General features: G+C 38.2%; 2 protein-coding genes across 3 annotated transcripts in view; one reads left to right on the top strand and one right to left on the bottom strand.

The window, feature by feature from the left end:
* The window catches only part of mtor (mechanistic target of rapamycin kinase), a 317,851-nt gene that overhangs the window by 194,936 nt on the left and 97,828 nt on the right, over positions 1-25,087 (bottom strand). The window lies entirely within an intron of this gene.
* On the top strand, positions 14,151-17,445 carry angptl7 (angiopoietin-like 7). Its single transcript, XM_051670179.1, has 5 exons — positions 14,151-14,753; positions 16,051-16,151; positions 16,264-16,458; positions 16,578-16,773; positions 16,878-17,445. The coding sequence occupies exons 1-5, from the start codon at positions 14,381-14,383 to the stop codon at positions 17,045-17,047; spliced, it is 1,035 nt and encodes a 344-aa protein (XP_051526139.1). The 5' UTR covers positions 14,151-14,380; the 3' UTR covers positions 17,048-17,445.

Below are 25,087 nucleotides of genomic sequence, written 5' to 3'. Positions count from 1 at the left end.
GAATCCACATAAGTAAAAGAAGCTGTTATAACCACTTAATGATAACTGAAAGACATATGCAGTAGATTGTGTAATTTGTTATGTTTTCATTCTGCTTTCATGGCACTAATGATAGCATGCTAACCCAGGCCACAGTATGCATCTGTTACCCTCTTTTATTGTATTTTATGTTGGAATGTGTACAAATAGTCCACATTAGATCATGAAAATTTATTTTATACTTGTTTTATTAAAGACAATTATTGCTACTGCAAAGATTGGTGTTGGATGATATACATTTACATGTATATGAGTATTACTATGGAAGACAGATAAGAGGATTAGTCAATGGACAGTTTTTTTTTTAAATTATAGGCACATCAATGTGTGTCAGTATTGAATGGTTTACAGACTGCTACTCCATCCAAAAATAAAGACTGATCTAGCATTCGCCATGTGTCTCTGCATTACAGAAAAGAAATAAGCCACCGAAGGGCACTTCAAAGGGAGAACAATCATAGTAGCCATGCTGTAAGATGGCTTCAAACAGAATTTCCAATAAAAATTACTTAAAGTAAATAAACATTTAACATCATTTAACATTTAAACAAGCCCCAGACATTTCAGCCCTCCAAAAGTTTTCACAGTGGATGATAAAGTCTTCGAATAGGGCAAAGGGATGATAACGCACCCTGTGTTATGGCTCTTTTTCTTCTCTGCTTTGTGCTGCGTTCGACTTCCAGGTTAAATACATGTCACTTGGCACCTCTGTTTTTCAGAGCATGTGCATAACTCCGAGGCCTATTACGGTCCGACTGACATGTTTACATGTAAGACGGAACTGATCTACAATCACATCCAAGTCTGTTAGTTCGATTTCGCAAAAACTGGACTGGTAAGATTTTAGCCAGACTAATGCGTTTATCTCTGGTTCTTCAAGTCAAAGACAGATAGGTTCTGATATTGGTTATCTGAACAATACTAAAGTGCTTCAAAGGGCCTACCATATGAGAATATTTTACCATCTTTATTTTGCAAGTGCCAAACTGCAGCATTAGGAACTTTCTTCAACTGCCATCAACAAGTCTCACAAAAAGCATTGAGTTGTGACGGCAAGGAGTTCTCAAAGCTGCATCTGTAAACCCACACATTTCTGGCAAAAGCCAGTCTTTCCAGACACTTTTGTGTAGAAAGAATTTTCCCATGTCAATAACTCTGACTTACTAACAATAAAAACATTTTATTTCAGATGATCACATTCCTGATGTTAACTAGTAACATTGGGTCTCACTGACAAATAAATGTGTACAAGTGTTCTTTCTTATATGCCCAGAAAAGATTCTCATGCAGAATTTCCACTGGGTTCAGTGCAAACCAGTGCATGCGCATAAAAAATTGTAAACCCTTGTTCTATTGTTGATAAATTAGAATTATTCAAAGAGAGTGTCACCCTCTGATCTTTTTTTTTTTTTTTTTTTTTTAAAATCACACATAATAGAAATAGTTTGTGTTAAACTGAATAAAACAGCTAATTGTGTAAACTTTTTTTTTTTATTATTTGTAATTTATAACATGCATAAATGTGTTTGTTAACTACACATTCCATGTTTCTATTACCAGTCTAATACCTGTCTGTTTTACACATAAATGTGGATCAATACAATCATAAAACCTGATTTCTACATATTTTTTGCTTCATGAATGTTTGCATCAATTTATTATATAAATCTTCTTGTTGATGAATGTTCGCATAATGTTTACAATGAGTTAATATTCAAAAATGTGACTAATTTAAACTTTCAAGTGTTGTTTATTCTCTTTCTTGCAAGTCTTTCCAGCAAACAGAGGTAAAAACCACAGAACACCTTTCCCAAAAAACAAGAAAAAAAAAGAATTTTCCTTTTGAATAAAACCCTCCAAAGCATGGGGGCTGGGATGTTTATAGACAAAAACGTAAAAAAGCCATCCGCGAATAAAGTTTACACATTCTTAATTTTGAGAGAATATTTTTGGGAAAATGTATTCAGTTTGTTTTGTTTTTTCTCCATAAAAGCTCTCTTCTAGGAGCAAATCTGTGTGTCTTATTTTTTAGTCTTACATAATAATGAGTTCTGCAGGCGGCTTGACACTAAGTGCATTTACTGAAGATGGAATGCTGGGAAGTATCTTGTGAAGTGGCCAGAAACCAAGTTGCCCCCGCAACATTTAAGAAAGGCAAGAACTGCAGTGTTTTTAACATATTCCATGACTCAAACAACGTGACATTGTCTCTGTTCATCCTGCAGCATTACGGCCCAGCATAAATGATCTGCAGAGAGATGCTCAGAGCAGCTGATGTTCCGGAAATGTTAGTTTAGTGAGAGAATAAACACACATGTATTTTCCACAACAAAAGCAGCCACATATGTGGAAAACAAATAGGAAAATATGTCAGCAAAAGCACCTTGAAACATTCAACCATGAATAGATCACTGTCGACAGTTAACATTATGCACGATTTTGATCACTTCACAAGTTGTCAACAATGGGTGGGCTTGCAATCCACAGAAGAACCAAGTGAGACCGCAGAACACAATATAGTCTCTCCTGATTTGGTTAAGCACAGTTTTGATTACGGGAGTCTGTGTTTCTTTCACTGGAACAGAATTCTGTATAACTTGCACCCTGTTACTTGAACTTCCATACAGTGAATCCATACTTCCACCCACTACAGCACTCCACTCGAACATCATCTCATATGTAGATATGCTTAATAGTTCTGTTCACTTATAACATGCATTTAGAACATCACCGGAGGAGTATTTCACCAGATTTCGAATAAGAAGCAAATTAAACTAATACAGACACTTAAAGGACTTCCTGGAGTGTTCCGACCATCAAAATAAGGTGCATGACTGAAATATATCACTCTTGTATTATAAAATTCTAAAAGTCAATAATAATTTATTATCATCATTATTATTATTTGTTAAATTAAGAAGAGCTCCAAAAAATAACTGTGAATAAAAAGTGGACTGATATCTTACAACTGAAGTGAACAAAAAATAATCCATCAAAGTCCAGTTAGAAGTTGAAAAGAAATTGCAAAGAAACCTGGCTTCTTTTCTACTGAAGACTTCATGCAGACTAGAAAAGGCTAGAATTACTGTTAATTTTGCTGCTGCATTTTCCAGTAGACTATTTAATAAAGTTTTTCTTAGGCTGTATATTTTTATTTAAATAATGTATAGTTAGAGGATTTTGTCTTTACATATTATAGAGTACCCCAAATTAGTATCAATCAGTGAAGTACAGATATTCTAAACTGATTATGACAAAAACAGCACTGTATCGGATCAGGATCGGTATTGGCCGATACTAAGATTCAGGTATCGGAAGAGAAAAAGTGGTATCAGTGAGACCCTAAAACCATTTTCATTGCAGGGTCCGAAATTACTTTACATATTAAAGTTTCAAGTGACCACACCTTTAGTCAAATACAATGAGGATTAAGTCTCAAGGCTGTTGTTTGTTTGCTTTTTGTTTTGAGAAGTTGGCAGCACAGTCAGCTCGCTCTCTCTCTCTGAGAATAAGTCTGGACTTCTAAACAGAAACAACACACACACACACACACACACACACACACACACACACACACACACACACACACACAAAAAGACAACATTTGTGATTATTTCTTTGTATTGCTATGTTTAGAAATAATTAAGATTGGCTAAATGTACAAAATATGTTTGCATAGAACCTGAATCATAATTTCAAATCAACCATTGTCCAGCTCAAGCGCTACTTTCATGTGGTTTTCAAAACCTCAAACCATTACACACTCAATTAGCTCGAGACAGAATGCTATTAGCTGTTCAGGTTGGTTTGCATTAAATAATAGGAGTGCCTGAAATGAGAAGACAGACTCAAGAAAACAATAACCCCAAAAAAATGGTTTGTGCAAGCTTCCATGATTTGTTTTTTAGCAGAAGCGAGCAGGACAACATCTACAGTATGTTAGCTTCACAGCATTGGTCCCAACAGGGTTAAGCAGCATGCTTAAGTGCATAATTGTGACAGGTCAACGGATCAACGTTTGCAGGATTTGAACCAACAATTTTCCGTTACTAGCTTTGATCATGTTTTTTTTTTTATTTATTTTTTATTTTTTTGCCCTTTTTGCAAAATGAAATGAGCTGGAAATGAATTTGCATTGGCTGCAAGAGCACTGTGTCAACACACATCTACTAACCATTAGGGCATGCCTCGGCACTAGCCCAGATCTTAAACCACTATTTATTATGGGGTAGGGCAACAATGTTTTCAGTTTCGAAGATACCCAGCATGTGGCTATAACCCATAAATCTGATGAGTAACAGTCACATGTTCTACCAACTGAGCTACATGGGCCAATACCAACTAAGTGTATAAGTTCTACCTGTTAGTACAGTTAGACAGTATAGATGTGGTCCATTATGCAATGCAATGATTGACCAAAGTCAGTGGATGGAAATGCCAATTTTCACAGAAAATAAAGAGTAAATATTCATGCAGCAGAAGATTACAGTTCTCAGTACTGTCTGGAGTGCAAAATATAGTTCTGTTCATACAATCGGAACTCCAGAACCAGGGTGATAATCACATTCTATTATCGAAGTGACTATCTTAAATTGTAAGGACTAACAACCGAATTTTGAGAGTGAATTCAGCTTGTGTGCGCTATATACGAATGGAATAGTATTCGAAAACTAGTTGTCTGACACATTTTTGACATACGTATGGCATGAGGCATGTTTCACAGGTTATTCTTTGCTGTCAATCGCTAATGTTCTGGCTGTCAAACTCACTCAGTTTATGAAAAGTGGCAGAACATTTATTTTTAAATACAGTGCTGTGAAAAAGTATCCTGATCTCTTCTATTTTTGTGTATTTTTCATACTAAATTGTTTTAGATCTTCAGATGAGATATAACAAAGGCAACCTGAGTAAACACAAAGTACAGTTTTCAAATATATATATATATATATTATTGAAGCAAAAAAAATTATCCAACACCTATATTACCCATGTGAAAAACAAACTGCCCCCTTAAACTTAATAGCTGGTTGTGCCACCGTTAGCAGTAACAACTGCAACCAAACGCTTCTGATAACTGGAGATTTCACAATGCTGTGGTGGAATTTTGGCCCACTCTTCTTTGCATAACTGCTTTAGTTCAGCCACACTGGAGGGTTTTTGTGCATGAACTGCCCATTTAAGGTCCTGCCACACATCTCAATTGGGTTCAAGTCAGGACATTGACTAGGCCACTCCAAAACTTACATTTTGCTTCTTTTGAGCCATTCAGAGGTGGACTTACTCCTATGCTTTGGATCATTGTCTTGCTGCATAATCCAGTTGTGCTTGAGCTTCAGCTTACAGACTGATGACAAGACGTTCTCCTTTAGGAATTTCTGTTAAAGAGCAGAATTCATGTTTCCATAAATTATTGCAAGCTGCCCTGGCCCTGAAGCAGCAAAGCATCCCCACACCATCATGCTACCATCACCATGCTTGACCGTAGGTATGTGTTCTTTTTGTGGAATTCTGTGTTTCATTTACCCCGGTTGTAACGGGACCCCTGTCTTCCAAACAGTTCCACTTTCGACTCATCAGTCCACAGAACATTCTCTCAAAAGATTTGAGGATCATCAAGTTGTGTTCCTTAATGTTCTTCTGGGTTAGCAGTGGTTTTCGCCTCGCCTCTCTTCCATGGATGGCATTTTTGGCCACTGTCTTTCTGATAGTGGAGTCATGAACAGTGACCTTTATTGATGCGAGAGAGGCCTGCAGTTCCTTGGATGTTGTCCTTGCCTTTTTTGTGACTTCCTGGATGAGTCATCACTGTGCTCTTGGAGGAATTTTGGAAGGTCGGCCACTTCTGGGAAGATTCACTACTGCGCTAAGTTTTCTCCATTTGGAGATAATGGCTTTCACTGTGGTTCTTTGGAGTCCCAGAGCCTTTGAAATAGCTTTGTAACCTTTGCCAGACTGATGTATTTCAATCACCTTTTTCCTCATAATTTCTGGAATTTCTTTCGACCTTGGCATAATGTGCTACTGGGTGAGACCTTTTAGCCAAATTCATGCTGCTAAAAAAGTTATATTTAGGTGTTGATTTTAATGAACAGGGCTGTCAATATTCAGGCCTGGGTGTGTCTAGTCCAGCTGAACCCCATGATGAATGCAGTTTCATAGATTTGGGGATTTAGTAACTGGGGGGTAAATATATTTTAACACAGGCCCAGTTGATATTGGATAACTGTTTGCTTCAATAAACAACCTTATCATTTAAAAACTGTATTTTGTGTTTACTCAGATTACCTTTGTTTTCTGTTGGATTTTTTTTGAATTTTTGAAACAATTTAGTATGAGATATACACAAAAACAGAAGAAATCAGGATGGGGCAAATATTTTTTCAAATCACTGTATAAAATATATTAAATATATAATATATTATTAAATACTATTATTACAGGAGTTCTCGCAGTGCAGTTGGGCTATGTGAAGGACAGGTAGTGGTGAAAGGGAAAGGTCCAGGTAAAAGGACAGGGTCCGGTGGCGGCATGCACTGCTCTCCTTTTGTCCAGGATTCGAGGGACGGTGGTTTCTCCATAGCGGCTCGGCTTCCCTGGGCCTGTGGCGTCTGAGGGCATTGCGGCCCAGCATCCTAGCCTGTTGGCCATGATGCATGCTGTCCTTCCCCAAAAAATCATCTATCCCGCAACAAAGGTACTTCAAAATACTCTCTTTTAATTCTACCAGCAGCTCTTTAATTTTTTATACACCTTGAACAGACTGCATATGACTGATAAGCACTGGTATCACAGTCCTCACAACCAACTTATGGTCATCTGGTTGTACCTGCATATCCAACCCGGATCCAGCCAAAATTCTTGTCTCAACACAAGGGACACTCAGGACTTCTCATTGAAAGATGGTGTTTTAAAGAGAGGACCCCTATGGTTCAATGCAGTAGACACTGTCTTTGTTTGAAAGATCTTCCCCTCAGAGGTCAATTCAACTTGTCGAAAAAACATCACTCTCAACACCTCATTGAGAAGACAAAATTATGAGATCTCTGAATTTAAGGAGAGGAAGTAGTCAAAGTACAACTCCATAACTAAAACTAAAATAAAAAAAGCTCTACATTCACAAAACTTACAAGTCATCTATTCAGTGAAATTCATTTCCACAACTCTTTAATTAATGCTCTGATTAAATTAATGCTATAATGGTAGGCTTTAGTCATATAATTTTTTATGTAGCACAAACTATTTCATTCTAAAATTACCATAAAAAAAAGAAGAAAAAAAAAAGTGGAAATCAAAAATCATTTAAAACTCTTGTAACTTATGTAATTAGTTGAAAGATCCATTTACCAATTTTAAAACTTTTTAATTTGTTAAAACCGGACATATGAGATAAAATAATCTCCACAAAGAAATCCTTGCTAAACAAAAACTCTCAGAAAATAAAATAAATCTTTTTTTGAACAGCCTGTTTTGCAAAGAAAATAAATGTGCACTTCTTTCCTCAGTTATATAACTACTCTTTGAAGAATTAAGGCATAAGGCAAAAACGAGTCAAGTGGAATTTCTAATATTTGGGGACATCTGGAATAACACACCTTTTCTAGTATTGTTGTGTCCAATGTCTCATGCTTCATAAAACAACTAGAGGATGTACCTTGCAGGTGTTACAAAAATGTTGTCAACATACTGCAAAAACTGTGTAAAATATATACTGTGTAAAACTATACAGACACAAATAACATTAGTTAATTCAGTCTTTCAAAGGACACTTTAACAAGGTTCCTAAAACCACTGTGTTATTTTCCTTCAGCAATAAAAATGTAACCTGTGACTCTGTTGCATTTCATGAAATGGATCCTGGTTTGTTAGATTTTAAGACCAGGTTGGAAGTCAACAGGAATACAGCCATTCATAATTATGAGTCGCATGTCAATTAAAGATAACTTCTCCCAATTGTTTCAGTCTATTCTAAGAGTATAGGGTCACTACTGGTTAAGCTTACTTCTGGATAGGGGTTATCTAGAGAAAGAGTGACCTCTGGATAGGGGGCCACCTCGGGCTGAACAATTTGGACACAATCTAATTGCAATTATTTTAGGAAAAAATTATTTATTGTGATTTGAACTGCAATATGATAAACATAAAACAAAACAAAAAACATTCCTTTTAACCCAAATTAAACCATGTTTTGCACATGCTTTACTGCCGACTGGGGGGGGGGGGGGGGGGGGTTCTGTTGTTTGTAGTTGAGTTGACAACAGCCTTTTAATGCAGTGAAATGGTCTCATCTGCCTTGCTGTCAACAAAAACCTGCTCTCATGGGGTTATTTTAAATGTGTATAGTAAATTGCATTGGCCAAACAGAGGTATGTGAAATTACGCAAATGTGCACAAAGTAAATCTGTGTCGCTTTAAATAATGCGCTCAGCTCACGTTAGCACACCGAACCGAACTCAGAGAGCATCAGTCACTCAGGGCAGCAGATAGATAAAATTTGTGTGTATGGAGCACAGAACCACTCTGAAAAGACATGTGATACAATGATCCCGCTTACATGTATTTAAGAAAGCACTTTACACTACAGACAAAACATCCTTGCACAGAGTCACAGCACAGCGAGCATCACATTAAGACTATTTATTTATTTTATTAAATTGTAGCCCTCGCGGTTTGATAATCGCACTGGGTCATATCACGACTTCGATTTTATTTTGGATAATCGTTCAGCCCTAGGGTCACCACTGGATTGTGATCCCACTGAATAAGGTAACCTCTGGGTAGGGTCACCACTGGATAGGGGTTACCTTTGAATAGGGTCACCTATGGAAGTGCCACCTCTGGACTGCAGAACAATCAAATGAAAATGGGTTGAGCCTCAATGTACATTATGTTCTCTTGGTAAGTGCATTAAGGTAGATTAGTAGTATGCACAGTTCCAGAGGATGCACACCTTTAAATTCAACCTTCAAGTTTGTTTTGAGTGTCATGCTATATGTCAGGAAAATAGATCAATTATAAAATATAGCTGCAAGCAGCGATGATGGGCCCAAGCATCATGGGTCCATTTCCACCCAGTGGCTGTCGGAAAACAATGCAAGGTGGACCGATGCATTTGACATTACTAAGTTATTGAAGAAATATAATATAACAGGACTATTTTAACATCTGTTGTAAGAGCCACACTTCCTGCTGCCAGCTGGAGGCGCTATGACTGTCACCCATAATGGCCACATAAATGTGATCATCCCCCATTCAAACATACAGCTGGATTTTCATCAAAATCATGCAATTCACACAGAAGATATAAAAGGAACTTCCTGTTTCACATTTTTTGCCATAAATGTATTGCAATTTTCAGAAAATCCAAAATGGCCAACTTCCTGTTGGGTGGAGCTAATGACTGCGAGTATGAAAGTTGTTCATAGTTTCTATGAGAATCTGAGGTTTCAGAGGCAGAAAAACTGAGGATGAGGGTTAACCAACAGTGCAATGAATGAAAACAATCCAGATGTTAAGTGTCCAGCTGTTTAGATCTCTCCCCCCCCCCACCCCCAAGTGACATGGGATAAAAAATAAATAAATAAAAAAGTCATTCTTTCCCACTCAACCTCAGACAAGACCATGAGGTCAATAAAGATTATATAATTCAAACAGGGTGGACCCAAAACTTCTTGCCACTTACCTCATTCCTCCTAATTATACTCATGAAAGTTTTGAACCAAGACAAGAAGCTTGGCCCTCAAGTTTCCATTTGATTTCATAGATTCCGGGGGCATTTTTCCTGACGACATCTGGCATGTGCTATTACTGACACAACACACAGTCCAACCACAAATGCCACTGGTATAAGCAATGTTATGTAACTGGTTCAACGTAATAATATTAATCAGTTTATGCCCTCAAGAGCAGTGGTAAGCGGGGTCACTGAGGGGGTCAGCGGCATAACATTTCCTTGATTACAGCATAAAAGGAGGCAATTTAATAGATATTTGTGTAGTCTGGAAAAAAAAGGAAAGCCTCGTGCTACCACAAGTAGCACTGCCAGACTCAGTCCAGACATGTTGCATGGTGAAAGACAAACAGCAATAGATATGACTCCTACATTCCCATTCGAGCCAACTAAACAGGCAGTATTATCACTCTTTCAAAAGGGCTAAAGTTAAGACTCTGATTAAACCTGTGTGGCCCACAGGGCAAATCTAGATCCTCTGGGTCTTCTAAATGTGCAATAACCAATTCCTCCCCTGTAGCTCAGGGACTAGTCCAAAATACATAAACAGGCCTCGGGATATAGAAATTATTTCAAGGAATCTCAAGCATTGGCAAAGAAATGTGGCTATAAAAGTTCTCTCTCTGGCGCTGATAGTACTGTTGAGGGATTTGATGCGTTGTGCTTTGATGAATTAAGGGGAAACACACCATCTACCATAAAATGTGACTGCCTCAGGAGATAATGAACCAAAATTTTTGAATGAAGGAAAAAGTTCAAATAAATATCTTTATAAAGAAAGAAATTATTTCTGTAAATAGTCATGAGGATGTGGACAGCTACACATCAAGTTTAAAGTGAGGACTCTTGGCATGTCCCAATGCAACAAGGTTTTAAAATAGCATTTGAATTAACTGATAACTGAAAAAAATTTGTGAGTTTATTGTGGTCTGAATGAAAAATAAGTGCAAAAGAAATCTCCCATTTAAAATGCATTGAAATAAACCACAACCTCAATGATGTTTCCACTGTAACTTTAATTTGAAATAAGAATTAGCACAAATCTCACAGCAGGGTTAGTATAAACAAACATACTTGAGTGAAATGTTGAGTGTCAACCAGTCCATGCCTGGCTCTAGATGTAAAGATGATCTCGACTAATTTCATCGTAAAATATTCACAGATGTGGAGACTCAGAAAATAAATCGATACATGATGTTTGGAAATAAGTTAGTCATACTGGTAGGCGACGTGACGTCAGCACCTCCTGATTGTGCATATAATGCATATGGTAAGAAATGTGTGCTGTCAAGAGAATCTCTATTGCCATCTGTGTTTCACTGTGGGGAATTATGATATAAAATGAGATTTATATAGAATTAAACAGTGCACAAATTAGTTTTGTTTAATGTCTCTATGACTTGAAAACCTATGTTCAGTTTTTACAGGATCCAGCAAGAATCTTGATGAAGGGTTATAATTAAAAAATGGTCAATGTTTTCTAGTTTCAGTTTAGTAGCTTTTAGTTTTAGTAGACAAGATATACTTTAAATGTTAAATTTCTAAGAGCCCCTTTGTGTTGTCGCTCTCTAGAAGAGTTGTAAATGTTATAAAACACATTTGTGGTCATTTTTTTATTATTATTTTAGTTTGTTTGCTGTTTTGGTTTCTTTAATGTCTTTTTATTATTTTTTACTTTTCTTAAAAATGTTTTCATTTACTTTTTGCTTTAATTTTCATTAACAATAATAACATTGGAAACAACTAACAAAATGTTTTTGTTTGTTTTTTTCTGTTTGAAGAACACCACCATCGTAATCTTTGATCACAGCAAATTCACACTCTCAAGTCACAAAATATTGTTTAATAAAAATGCTATAGCAACAGGTCATCAGTGTCCTTTCTAGTGGTCGGCCGATAAATCGTGCGATATTTTGAAATTTTCAGCCGATATTATGTCCCATTTGTCTGATTTGTTTAAGGCCGCGAGGGCACCGAGAATCGCCTGCTTGCACGTCAAGGAGCCATCTGAGACATGTAAATGACCAAATCACAGTTCGTTTTGTTGTTACGTGCCATCATGTTACTACAATAATAGACCGGCATGTAACACGGTCTAATTTAAATGGTCCGCATATCAGAGCCGTGACAGACACGTATGACCTCATAATGTTAATGTGCTCCCGTTTCATTCTCCCTCTCTCTCCTCAACAATTCTATGTAACTTGTAACTGTCTTGTCTAATGATAAAACGGCAAATATCAATAAAACTAATATCATATACCGTCTGCAAATATCCGCAATACCTCATTTAAACAGATGTAATTCACAAACCTCAAGAAAATCCAGCATTTTCTTCCTGTCGAGCGCTTATATAATACCTTCCTCTGACGCATCTATTAGCCAGGATCAAAACTCAGCAATCCGGGTCGTGTACACTGTTTGCTGCTTGCTCTATTGGCTAAAGCACGTGACAGCAACTTCAAAGAAAAAGTGTGTGCTAAGAGTAGATGTCATATTCACTGTGCACTGTAAAAACTGGTTTGATTCAGTCTTTTGTGAGAAAATGTGATTGCTAATGAGCACATGCCATCCATGCTAGACTGCTGTGTGCAGTGTGGTTATTTCCTTCTTCCTAATATATTAACAAGTTACGAGCAAATAAATAACTAAAAATGGATGACTAAACAGATATCAGAAGAAACTGCTATCTGTCATTTAAAACACAATCTTTTTTTAAGATTCTTTTTTTTTACAAAGTTAAAGTTTTGTGTGAAATTGAGTAAATATAGTGCCAAATAAGAGTTTATAATCTTTTAGCTATTTTATGTATATGTTATTTCCTTTATTAAAATGTATGATACTGTTAATTAGCATTATATCGGCCTATCTGCCACCCTGCTCTCTGGACATCAGCCATTAAAAAACCCATGTCGATCACTTGTCCTTTCACAAGAAACTTTTTTGTATGATTGAGTCTGACAGTCAGACACCTTTAGGACTTTACGGACATAAAAACTGCTCATCAACTAGAGTGCATTCCCCCACACTAAAGAACATTAATTGACAGACACTTAGGGGTCTAGATTTGAACAGTCTGCACCTCTAAAACTGCTGAGAAAACATCTGGACACTTGGCACGCCACTTTGAAAATCAGACAACATCCTGATAGACTTCAGCTGTGCCAAATGTACCTTTGTGAGTTCTGGAACACATTACCGATTGTGACGCTAACTTCTTCAGTGTCATGTCGCAAGAATGCAAGTGTGCAGTACATTGAGTCATCTATAGTAAAACAGGATCATAACTTTTTTTAGTCATTAAAGTCATATTCATTTATATAGCACTTTTTTTTTAACAATACATATAGTTTCATAGAGGCAAATGATATAAAAACTTAATATTGTAATGTGCATAAGGCACAAACATGTGTAGGCGTGTGTAACAGAGGTAAGGAAAAATGTATAAGAGAAAGAGTAACTGAAAATCAAAACAGAATTGAATGCAAGGAGCACCCAGTCAGGGCTGCTTTGCCATTTGGCTATTTTCCATACTTTCACTAGACACTTCACACAGACTTGCACAGCAGTATCTTAAAAACCTTCCTAACACCTTCTTAAGAGTATCATTATTGGTCTAAAAGCATGTCTAGTCTATAAGTGTTTTTGGTGCCGTCTCCCTGACATCTGTTTTATTGTGTTGTCTGAAAGAGAGACTCTGTAGGAACATAAACCTGTGATGTCAGAAACATGCTCATCACCTAAATCAACTACTGTCAACTGTCACTTTAAATGTACAGCACATTATCTAATTGATAAAATGCATGTGTGCCTCAGGGTGTCATAGAATTTACTATTCACAAACTTCCCAGCTGTATGATTGTTTGCTACATGCGTGTCAGTCAAACCGAACCCATGATCAACATTTTGTGATTCAATTAAGTCAAACTAGCCCAATATTTTAAAATTAAAACTACTTGATTACGGCAAGTGGTACATTAAAAGCTAGTCCCATTGTAACTAGTTTAATGAGCACTAACGTCCTCTCCAATGAGAGAATGTTATATAGAAGTCCACTTTTGTTAAAAAAACAAATGATCAGAAGGTGGTAGTGTATTACGTTTGCTGAACAGAGCAAGTTTTAATTCAGTCTTGTTCATTCTTTGTGTGCACAAATAACTTGGGCAAGGGAAAAGCGAGGTATTGTGAGGTACATGGCACGTGTGTTGACGGGTGGGACCAGACAAGAAATGGAGAAGAATTTCCTCAGAAGAATTTTGCAGGGGGAAAACAGGAGAGAGGGTGGGGAGGGCCAAGTGGTAGGAGGTGGGGGGTCAGGGACTGTGGGTCTGAGAAAAAAGGGAGGGCACATCACACACAAAAAGATATTTAAGCTGAATCCACAGCAGGCCTTCTGTGTGAGCAGAAAGCCGATGAGCAGAACAGAAACAAGAGAGAAAGACTTCACCTAACCAGGAAAATATTCTACAGTTCTACACTTCTTTACAGAAAACTCTTATACTTTTCCTTGTGCTTCTGCCTTTGACACGCATTTGAGAGAGAGAGACACACACACCAGGATCGATCAGCGTCTTCTGCAACTCAAAATCACGCAAAATACTTTTCCACAGAAGAATGATGAAAGGCATGAAGATGACGGCTTCATCACTGTGTCTTCTGCTGCTGGTGCTTGGCCACACATTGGCACAGAACATCTTCAAGAAAAACTTGGCAACAGCCAAACCGGCAAAACCAGCTCAGTGCTGCGATGAGGTCCATGCCTTGAAAGTCCAGGTAGCTAACCTGAGCAGCATGCTAGAGGAAATGACCAAGAAGCAAGAGTCAGATCTGATGAAGGTCGTGCGGCAGATGATGGAGCTGGAAACGCTGAACCACCAGCAGGAGGCCCGTGTCACAGAGGCAGAGAGCAAGTACTCAGAGATCTACAATCAGATCGAAATCATGCAGCTGCAGGCCGCCCAGTCCGCCCCACAGCAGAGCACTTCAGGTAAGTGCCGACACATAGAACCATGCGCTCATAGTGAATGTGTTAATTCTGTTCTGAACCACATGATGTGTTACTCTATTCAGTGCATTTGGCAGGGTCACAGGTCACATATGCAGGCTGCTGATGTACGTGAGAGTGTCATTAGCTGTCCTCTTTGGTCACGGAATAATGTAGCCCTCTTTCTAGTGAGGAAGTGATATAAAGTTTGGCAAAACTATAAATATCACTCTCATTTCTATGAACTATGTCAAATAAATAAACTGCATTTTCCAGCAAAATCTAACAAGTAATCACAAAAGATTGTGTTTGTATTCTTTGTATACTTGAAGAGCATTTTCTATTCATTTAGACAAAGCTATTCTCTGTACTCTTATTTCTCCTGATGATTAAAACAAATTTGCTGCAACAGGGCCATTTACAACTTTGATACCTGGTTAGTACAAACTGGGAGTTGTCTAAAAAGTCTTTGCTCGATACAGCCAACTACTTTTGTGCAAAACTGATGAAAAGTCTAATTAATTATCTATTTAAAACCAACTGTTATATCTTTTCATTTATTCAGTTTTAGAAAAAAAAAAAAAGAAAAAAAAAAAGCAGACAAAAAGCTCTATTATCACGGTCTAGTTAGAGAGACAAAAGCATGAGGCAAAATCAAGTGTAAAGCAAAGTGAATGTGGCGTAAAGTGAGGCAAGGTAATGAGAAGAAAAAAGAAAGAAGAAAAAAGAGATGTGTACATACATCCGAACACAAAGGTTTTACAATACACATGGAATTATTTAAACACACGCTTTCATTTACAGAAATCCATTAACATAGCTCTACCCCAGGAGCTCTTAAGAGTCTGGGCAGCAGTCAGCAGTAATTGGTAGGTAATAATACAGGTTACAGTGTGCAGGAATGTCTGGTTTCACAACGGTAGCCATGTCGAAGCACATAATTTGTGCTTCTGACTCTAATCTCACAGGAACCACTTTTCTTTTTAACAAAAGCCGTTTGACTATTAATCTTTCAAACTAGGAGGAGACGTTAAATGAAGCATGTTGCAAAGCTGTAGTTAAATGACAAATTAGCCAGTCATCATGCCTTGCTTCCTTTTCCTTATTGGCACAGTGAACACAGTGAAGGTTTGTTAGGATTATGAATTTGTTAGTTTCATAGATGTGCATAGCTGAAAGTCAGCAGCCATGCAGAATAATTTAATACAATTGGTCCTAAGGTGGATCCTAATGGATTTTGTCCCATTAGGTTGAAATCCTGTTTTTTCAAGGTACTAAACCTGTAATCTTTCTCCCTTAGATGCAATCTATGACTGTGCATCCTTATACAACAAAAACTACAAAATTTCCGGAGAGTACAAACTACCAAAAGATGATTTCCTGGGAACACCTGAACTAAGTGTAAGTTTGGATCTCAAATTGTGTATAAGCATGGTCTTTGTTTCATACCCAATTTTTAGAATCACATAAAAAGATTTGTCATTAATCGCCAAATGTTTTTGGTTTGTTTCAGGTCTATTGTGACATGGAGAATAATGGAGGTGGCTGGACCGTCATTCAGAGACGTAAGATTGGCCTGACGAGCTTCAACCGCGACTGGAAGCAGTACAAGAACGGTTTTGGTACAATCCGTGGTGACTTCTGGCTTGGCAATGAACACATTTTCCGTATGACTAGACAGCCCACAGTGTTGAGAATAGATATGGAGGCAAGTAAACTCAAAGCTCCTTTTGAAGAATATTAATCCATAAATACTTAAAGGTCAGTATCACAAAAAGCAAACATTGTTCTGATATACATGTTCTGCATGTTGTTTGATCCCTCTAGGACTGGGAAGGTAATTCACGTTATGCTGAATATGGCTTCTTCACACTGAACAACGAGATGAACAGCTACAAGCTATTAATCGCCAACTATAGCGGAAATGCAGGCGACTCCCTACGCTACCACAACAACACAAACTTTAGCACCAAAAACAAGGACAACGACAAGTGTGTGGACAACTGCGCACAACTTCGCCGAGGTAAAACACAAACCAGACAAGTTATAATCTGTCCATTCCATTTCTGCTGTTGTAAATAAACTTTAAGACTTCCATACCTTAAGGTTCTCTGCCTTCTTTCGCAGGTGGATACTGGTACAACTGCTGCACTGACTCTAATCTGAACGGCGTGTTCTACCGCTACGGGTCACATACCAAAAATCCAGATGGCATTTCTTGGTATGGATGGCATGGACCAAACTACTCACTGAAGCGGGTGGAGATGAAGATCCGGCCCCAGAGCTTTGTACCTTAAAGACTTCTCAAATCCAAATTTATTTTCCTCCTCACCACTAAACCTTGGCATCAATGGATCAACATAATCTACAGCTTTAACTGAGCAAATGTTTCCAAAATGCATTTGTATAACAGTATTTTAGGACTAAATATGTGATGGACGATGTTTGATTGTAAATTGCTTTTTATATGGTATTTATCTTTTAATATTTTATGTTCTTTAGCCTTTTTTAGATGAATTTATGCACCTGATCATTAAGGGCTGCAAGAATAAGCAAGCCATTTACACAAAATGTTGATTTTGTAAAAACAGAAAAAAAATTGACAAGATGTTACAGCAAATCCACAGGTAGTATAAAATTAATTGTGTACAGAGTAAAATAATGGATGGCTAATAAAATTGTATTTTTAAAAAAATCTCTGTTATGCTTTACTTAAATTATGTGTCCGATTTTGTGAGAAAAAAAACTACTGTAATACTTAAGTCGCAATTAGTTTAAATGCACAACAAACACAAATGAACACATTTAGCACCATTTAGACACAACAATAGGATCACCTCCAACTGGGCTGGAAGTACTTGACTTCTGGGTTTAATGTCACCATGTACCGGAACGGGCAACTTATTCACATGACCCCTACTCTTCCACGTCATTCCAAGAGTAGTTGTTGCCCTGGCTATTGTAAAGTGGAACTTTAACAGAATTCCTATGTGAACCCCTTTGTCAAGATTAATTCTACAAGCAATATATAGTAAGAGCAAAGCACTATTTGCTCTTAGCTAGGCCATGCACTCCTTCAGACATCAAGTCTAACAGGCAAACATCAAATTACTTCCATGTACCAATTCCCAAAACTTGGGTAAACACAAGCACATACCACACGCTCATATGAGCTGGTGAAGTATCTCTGGGCATTCTGGGAGGTCCAGATGAGGTTACACTGGCAAGAACTATATGGCCTTACCTGACCTTTCAGCATATTTGAAGACTTCCTGTAACCAACTGGCTGACAGACTTTTTTTTTTTTTTTTTTTTTTTTTTAAATCAAACCCGTACTTCATGTCATTTAAGAACAGCATAAAATCTTAGCCTAACCTCAACTTACTGTTACACAAAGAATATCTTAACATGCACTAAAAAATGAGAGCATTAACCAAACGGGGAGTGAATTAAAATTATTAAAAGTGTCACACGAGATGAAGAGGTAATTAATTTGGTGGAATCGGAGCACACTTAGAGAGGTTTAATATATTCAAGTTGCACTGCATTAGACATTGTACTAACAGACTGAAATGAAGAGCAGACATTGTATGATAGATGATAAAATGAGATCTTTGAACAAACAATAACATGTATCTGCATTATTACTACATATATCAAACAAGCAATAACATATCAAGTAAATAAAAAAAATGAAAATAAAAAAAAGCTAATTTGAAAGCCAATAACTTTTTTGTCATTGATATGTAGAGGGTCTTTGTTCTTTGCCACACAAAATAATATTATAACGACAAAACGCAATCAAGACAAAACAATACAATAGAACCAATAAATTGGACTCAATCAATATCAGGCCTGATCACTGGCTCCAATATCTCAGTTACTTACCAATGTCTATTTGAAACTCTAAGAATAAATGACTTAGAAACACATTAGAGATGTATACTTGTGTGAAAAGTGGACCAAACTCTGTGAAAAACATCTGCTTATATAGGAATGCACAGTCAAGATCACAGGACAACCACTTCATTTTAAAAACAATGTTGAAAAGCTTACCTACCTGGACTAAAAAAAAAATAAATAAAAATTATTTAAGATTGGGTCTATCAGCCACAAATTAAAATGGTTCATATAATGAGAAATTTAGTTTTCCTTTGTCTTTGTGATAAAGTAGCATAATATATAAACTGTACTATTACTACTAACTTCCATAACTCAAAACTTCCTAACCAGTCCAAAAATACTATCCAGTTTTGCAAAAATAGTATAAAATCTGCAAAAATGGCTCAATCTGAACTTCTAAAATTTTTTAACTTCAGACAAAAAATACACTGATACATGACAGCTCATATTTATACACCAATGACACCTATTATGTGAACAAAAACTTGGCCTGTCCAGTCACAGTCAAGTCAAAAAAATATAGAGCCATTTCTGAAATGCACAGTACCACAAAACATGTCAGAGAGAAGGTGGAAAATGTACTTTTCTCACAATCAAATGATGCATTTTCATACTGCTGAAATAGCAGGCAATCTTGTCTTGACCTCATGTCATCTTTTCTAGATGCTCTCTGCTGCTGCCATACCTCAGCATACAGGGCATCCGTCATATATGCAGGGAACTCCAGAGAAAACGCTTGCTGATTAAGGAAGTAAATTATGCATGTGGCAAAGGAGTTTACTTGGAGGACAACATGAGTAATGCAAGTATGCGTTAGAGCGAGGTTAGTCACGCAAAGATGACAATTTTAAATCTAAAGTATGCTTCTTTTTTCTGTATGCAAATACATCTCATGCATAGTGCATGTGACGTAAATTTCGTCATCAGTACAGTCCACTCAGACCGTCCATGCACAGCCCAATTTGTGTAACCTGTGCGCATTGACTGGATTTGACTATCCTAAAGCCAAGCGCACACTACGCATCTTTCAGTTCTGTTGGTGCGCACACAACACAACACATCTCAGACTGGGTGTGTCAACTACACAAATATTTGTACCCGACTGAAGCTACAATCTTAAAATTCATTCAAATTCACACACATAGCAATAGGAGTTTATTTGTGAGAACATCTTAAACAACATGAAAGAAAGGCTTGCACCTGTTTTTGCACCGATTTGCACAAAACAGGGAAAACAAAAGTTTTTTTTCTTTCTTTCTTTCTTAAAGACAGCGGTTTGAAAGATGTAAGGGATGTTTCATTTTATTTTCTAATAATTTTTTGTCTCCTTCCCAATATTTTATTGGCTGTTGTTCATTGCCGGTCTCTCGCTTGTCGGGACAGTGCGCACACCTGATAATTCATCAGCCAGGTTTCAAAATGGTCACTTGCAGTTACCAGCTCCATGTGATGTTTTTTTTTTATTTATTTATTTTTTTTTTAAACCCACTAGAAATTTTTGATTTACTGTTAATATGAATTAATTTACAATAAAATAATAAATTTTAATTGCATTTTGTGTCTGACTCCCTTTTATGTTGCTGTCTTGAACTAGCTGGCTGTAACATGGATGAAGCAAAAGTCAGACAAATGAGTAATTCTGAAACCCAGTAAGCACTGCAGAAGTTCTTCTTCAATAATGTCAAATACCAATTATGTTTCGGTACAATCAGAATCAGCTTTATTGCCAAGTATGCTTACACATACAAGGAATTTGTCTTGGTGACAGAAGCTTCCAGTGTACAACAATACAAAAACAATACAAAAAACAGCAGCAAGACATAGATAATAATAAAAAAATAAAATAATTATACACATACGTACATACACACACATACATACACATATACACATACGTAGTGCAAATCTAATATAAATCTGTTATCTGTTATGTACAGTGCAAATACAATCTGTTATGTACACTGCAAATGTTTTTTTTTTTTTTTTTTTTTTTTTTCCAGAGGAATGAAATGGCAGAAGAGGTTGGATGTGTTGGATAAATATAAAAAAAGACTAAACTGTGTATTGCACATAGTTGTTGCTCAATGGGGCAATTTAACTGTTCATGAGATGGATAGCCTGAGGAAAAAAAAAAAAACTGTTCCTGTGCCTGACGGTTCTGGTGCTCAGAGCTCTGAAGCATCGGCCAGAAGGCAACAGTTCAAAAAAGGTAATGGGCAGGGTAAGTGGGGTCCAGAGTGATTTTTCAAGCCTTTTTCCTCACTCTGGAAGTGAATATTCCTTGAGGGGGGAGGGGGGGGGGGCAACCAATAATACTCTCAGCTGTCCGAACTGTCCTTTGTAGTCTTCTGATGTCTGAATCAAACCAGACAGTTATTGAAGTGCAGAGGACAGACTCAATGACTGCCGAGTAGAACTGTATCAGCAGCGCATGTGGCAGGTTGAACTTCCTCAGCTGGTGAAGGAAGTACAACCTCTGCTGGGCCTTTTTCACAATGGAGTCAATGTGTGTCTCCCACTTAAGATCCTGTGAGATGGTAGTGCCCAGGAACCTGAATGACTCCACTGCTACCACAGTGCTGTTTAGAATGGTGAGGGGGGTCAGTGTTGGGGTGTTTCTCCTAAAGTCCACAATCATCTCCACCGTTTTGAGCATGTTCAGCTCAAGGTTGTTTTGACTGCACCAGACAGCCAGCTGTTCACCCTCCCTTCTGTATGCAGACTCATCGTCATCTCGGATGAGGCCGATGACAGTGGTGTCGTCTTCAGGAGCTTGACAGAGGGGTCTTGGCGATGCAGTCATTGGTGTAGAGGGAGAAGAGTAGTGGGGAGAGCACACATCCCTGGGGGGCAACAGTGCTGATTGTACAGGTGCTGGAAGTGAGTTTCCCATCTCACAAGCTGCTGCCTGTTCGTCAAAGCTGGTACTCCACTGACAGATAGACATGGGAACAGAGAGTTGGTGTAATTTATTCTGGAGTATAGCTGGGATGATGGTGTTGAAAGCTGAACTGAAGTCCATAAAAAGGATCCTTGCATATGTCCCTGGTCTGTCCAGATGTTGCAGAATATGATGCAATCCTATGTTGACTGCATCATCCACAGACCTGTTTGCTCGATAAGCAAATTGAGGGGGATCTAGAAAGGGTCCAGTGATGTTCTTCAGGTGGGTCAACACCAGTCTCTCAAATGATTTCATGACCACAGACGTCAGGGCGACAGGTCTGTAGTCATTAAGTCCTGTGATTTTTGGTTTCTTTGGGACAGGAATAATGATTGAGCGTTTGAAGCAGCATGGGACTTCACACTGCTCCAGTGATCTATTGAAGATCTGTGTGAAGATGGGGGCCAGCTGGTTAGCACAGGATCAAAGACACGCTGGTGAGACGCCATCTGGGCCTGAAGCTTTCCTCGTCTTTTGTTTCCGAAAGACCCGGTTCACATCATCTTCACAGATCTTAAGTGCAGGTTGAATAGCAGGAGGGAGGAGGAGGGGGGTTGCAGGAGGTGTTGGTGTTTGTGTGAAATGAAGGTCAGAGTGGGTGTGGGGTGTGAGATTGGGCCTTTCAAATCTGCAGAAGAACACATTCAGGTCATCAGCCAGTTGTTGGTCCACCACAGGGTTGGGGGTAGGACTCCTGTAATTTGTGAGTGGTTTCATGCCACTCCACACTGATGCAGGCTCGTTAGCTGAAAACTTGTTTTTCAGCTTCTCAGAGTATCTTCTTTTAGCCACTCTGATTTCCTTGTTCAGTGTGTTCCTGGCCTGATTGTACAAGACTTTATCTCCACCCCTGTAAGCATCCTATTTGGCCTGACTAAGCTGCCTAAGCTTTGCTGTAAACCACGGTTTGTCGTTGTTGAACTTTAAATAAGTCCTAGTAGGAATGCACATATCCTCACAGAAACTGATATATGATGTAACAGTATCTGTGAGCTCATCCAGATTGGGGTCTGCAGCCTCAAAAACACTCCAATCCGTGCAATCGAAGCAGGCTTGTAGTTCCCGCTCTGCTTCATTGGTCCATCTCTTTACAGTCCTTACTACTGGCTTGGTTGATTTTCATTTCTGCCTGTAGGTTGGAAGATGATGAACCAGACAGTGATCAGAGAGTCCCAAAGCTGCGATATGCATCCTTTATTGTTGTGTAGCAATGATCCAGTATGTTCCTGTCTCTGGTGGGGCATGTAATGTGCTGTTTGTATTTGGGCAGTTCACGTGTGAGATTTGCTTTGTTAAAATCCCCAAGAATAATAATAACTGAGTCTGGGTATTGTTGTTCTGTGTCTGTGATTTGATCAGTCAGCTGTTGCAGTGCTGTGTTCACACACGCGTTTGCCGCGATATACACACTCACCAGAATAAACGAGGAAAACTCCTACGGCGAGTAGAAAGGCTTACAGTTAATAAAGAGCACTTCCAAATTAGGACAGCACATCCTCTTTACCGTTGTTACATCTGTACACCAACTTTCACTGATGTAAAAGCATGTTCCACCGCCTCTCATTTTCCCCGTTAACTCCGCGATGCGATCCGCTCTGAACAGCTGAAAGCCCGGCAGATGTAACGTGCTGTCCGAAATGGCTTCACTCAGCCAGGTTTCTGTGAAGCACAAGGCAGCAGAGTTTGAAAAGTCCTTGTTTGTGCAGGTGAGATGTAGTTTTTCCGTTTTTTTAGGAAGAAAGCGGAGATTCGCTAGATGAATACTCGGCAGCGCTGTTCGAAAGCCGTGCCGACGGAGCCTGACCAGCGTGCCTGCTCGTCTCCCTCGCCTGCGTCTCATAGCACGTTTAAACCACACAGCCGTGCCTCCAACTAAAATGTCTGACTATTCAAAAACCGGGAAAAGGTTGTCTGGAATATGCTGCCGAATGTTCAGCAGTTCGTCCCTGGTGCTCATCAGGTCCTGTGAAATTGAAAACAGCTCCATGGGAGGGTCGAGCCAGATGCAGAATAAATGAAAATAGGCGGGAGTCCAACTAATAGGCTGGAAAACAGATCTCTGACTCTGTAGGGTCACAGTGTAAAATAAATTGGTGAGGAAAGATGGAAATGATGATGTGGAAGCTTTCAGAGAGAAAAAAAAAAAAAAAAGACATTGAAACACTGGGGTTGAGTTCAGAATCAATTGAAAATTAAAGCTGCAATATGCAAGATTTTTTTTTTTTGTCACAATTAACAAAAGTTCATTATAGAGCGAAATAGCAAGCATACGTCATTCGTCCTTGTGTTTACGTCATGTCCGTAAGCTCAGAAAAAAGGTCCGGCTGTGTCGCGAGAACCGGGAAGCACGAGTGCGACCGCTGTTCAGTCAGTCCAGTCGCAGTTTAAGCAGTCAGAACAACAGCAGAGTGAAATCACTCTCCTAATGGACAACTGTTTTTAACTATTTGGGAGAAGTTGTTTATTGGTTGTCATGCTTTAATAAATTGAACATAACTAGTGTACAGATCACGATGTTTGTTTTTCGATTAAGTTACTGTTACATGTTTACTAATAGTCATGACTTGTGTATATTATAAAAATAGCTTGTCATGACTCCGCTCTGCAGGTAATCTCAGCACCCTCAAACCATGACATTAATCTGTGCAGAAGAGCAGTGCCGAATCACAACTGATGTAAAGTATTCCTCGGCAAGTAATTTACAGTTGTATGCTTCAGCCACTAGAGGGCCAAAAGTTATGTGTCTGTACTTCTCTATAAAATTATTTAAAAGTGGTGTAATTTCTGTGCCAGTAGCATCATTAAACAGAACTGCAAAAATAATGTCTGTTTTCAAACATTGTGTCATTCCTTTGCAATTGGCATGGAGGCCCATAAATTGAATATATTTATTATCTTCAAATCCTCACTTATATTGATTCTTGAAAAACATGACAAATGGAATAGCTTTTGAATAGCACACAAGTAAATTCATATCTGGCAACTCCTTGCAGGACATTCCTGCTAAACCTTTATGGTGGAATCAGGCTAGGGACTTAAATCCCAAAGCACCTTCCAGTAATTCACAGACCACATTTAAAATAAAACCTGAAGACATCCCAACACAAGCAAGCCCTGCAGGAACACTGAGCAACCTGAGACGTTTCATGGTTTAGTGCCGAACTGTTTTTAAACTGAAAAATCCATCAAGTACATACTTGCAAACAGTGCAAGAGTACATTTTAAATATATGTAGGTGTGTGAGAGGTTGAAAAAGTAACCCTGGAGCAGCATTTTGATTCTACTCAATTTTCAAGGCTGTGGAGCGACATATCATGTGCTCCAAAGGAATTATTGCGCTTTGGACACCAAAGCACTATTTGGATGGTTATTGTTTCTCAGTGTTGTGTCTGAAGAACATTTTTGATAAAACTCATGCATTCAGATTGCAATTATTTTGACATGGGAGATAGGTCAACTAACAAACCAGGGAGTTTGCCTTGCATATGGT

This window comes from Myxocyprinus asiaticus, chromosome 33 (genome assembly GCF_019703515.2).
Source record: "Myxocyprinus asiaticus isolate MX2 ecotype Aquarium Trade chromosome 33, UBuf_Myxa_2, whole genome shotgun sequence".
Taxonomy (NCBI): Eukaryota; Metazoa; Chordata; class Actinopteri; order Cypriniformes; family Catostomidae; genus Myxocyprinus; species Myxocyprinus asiaticus.
Note: the sequence above shows the minus strand (reverse complement) of the source record. Positions and strands in the feature narration are given on the sequence as shown.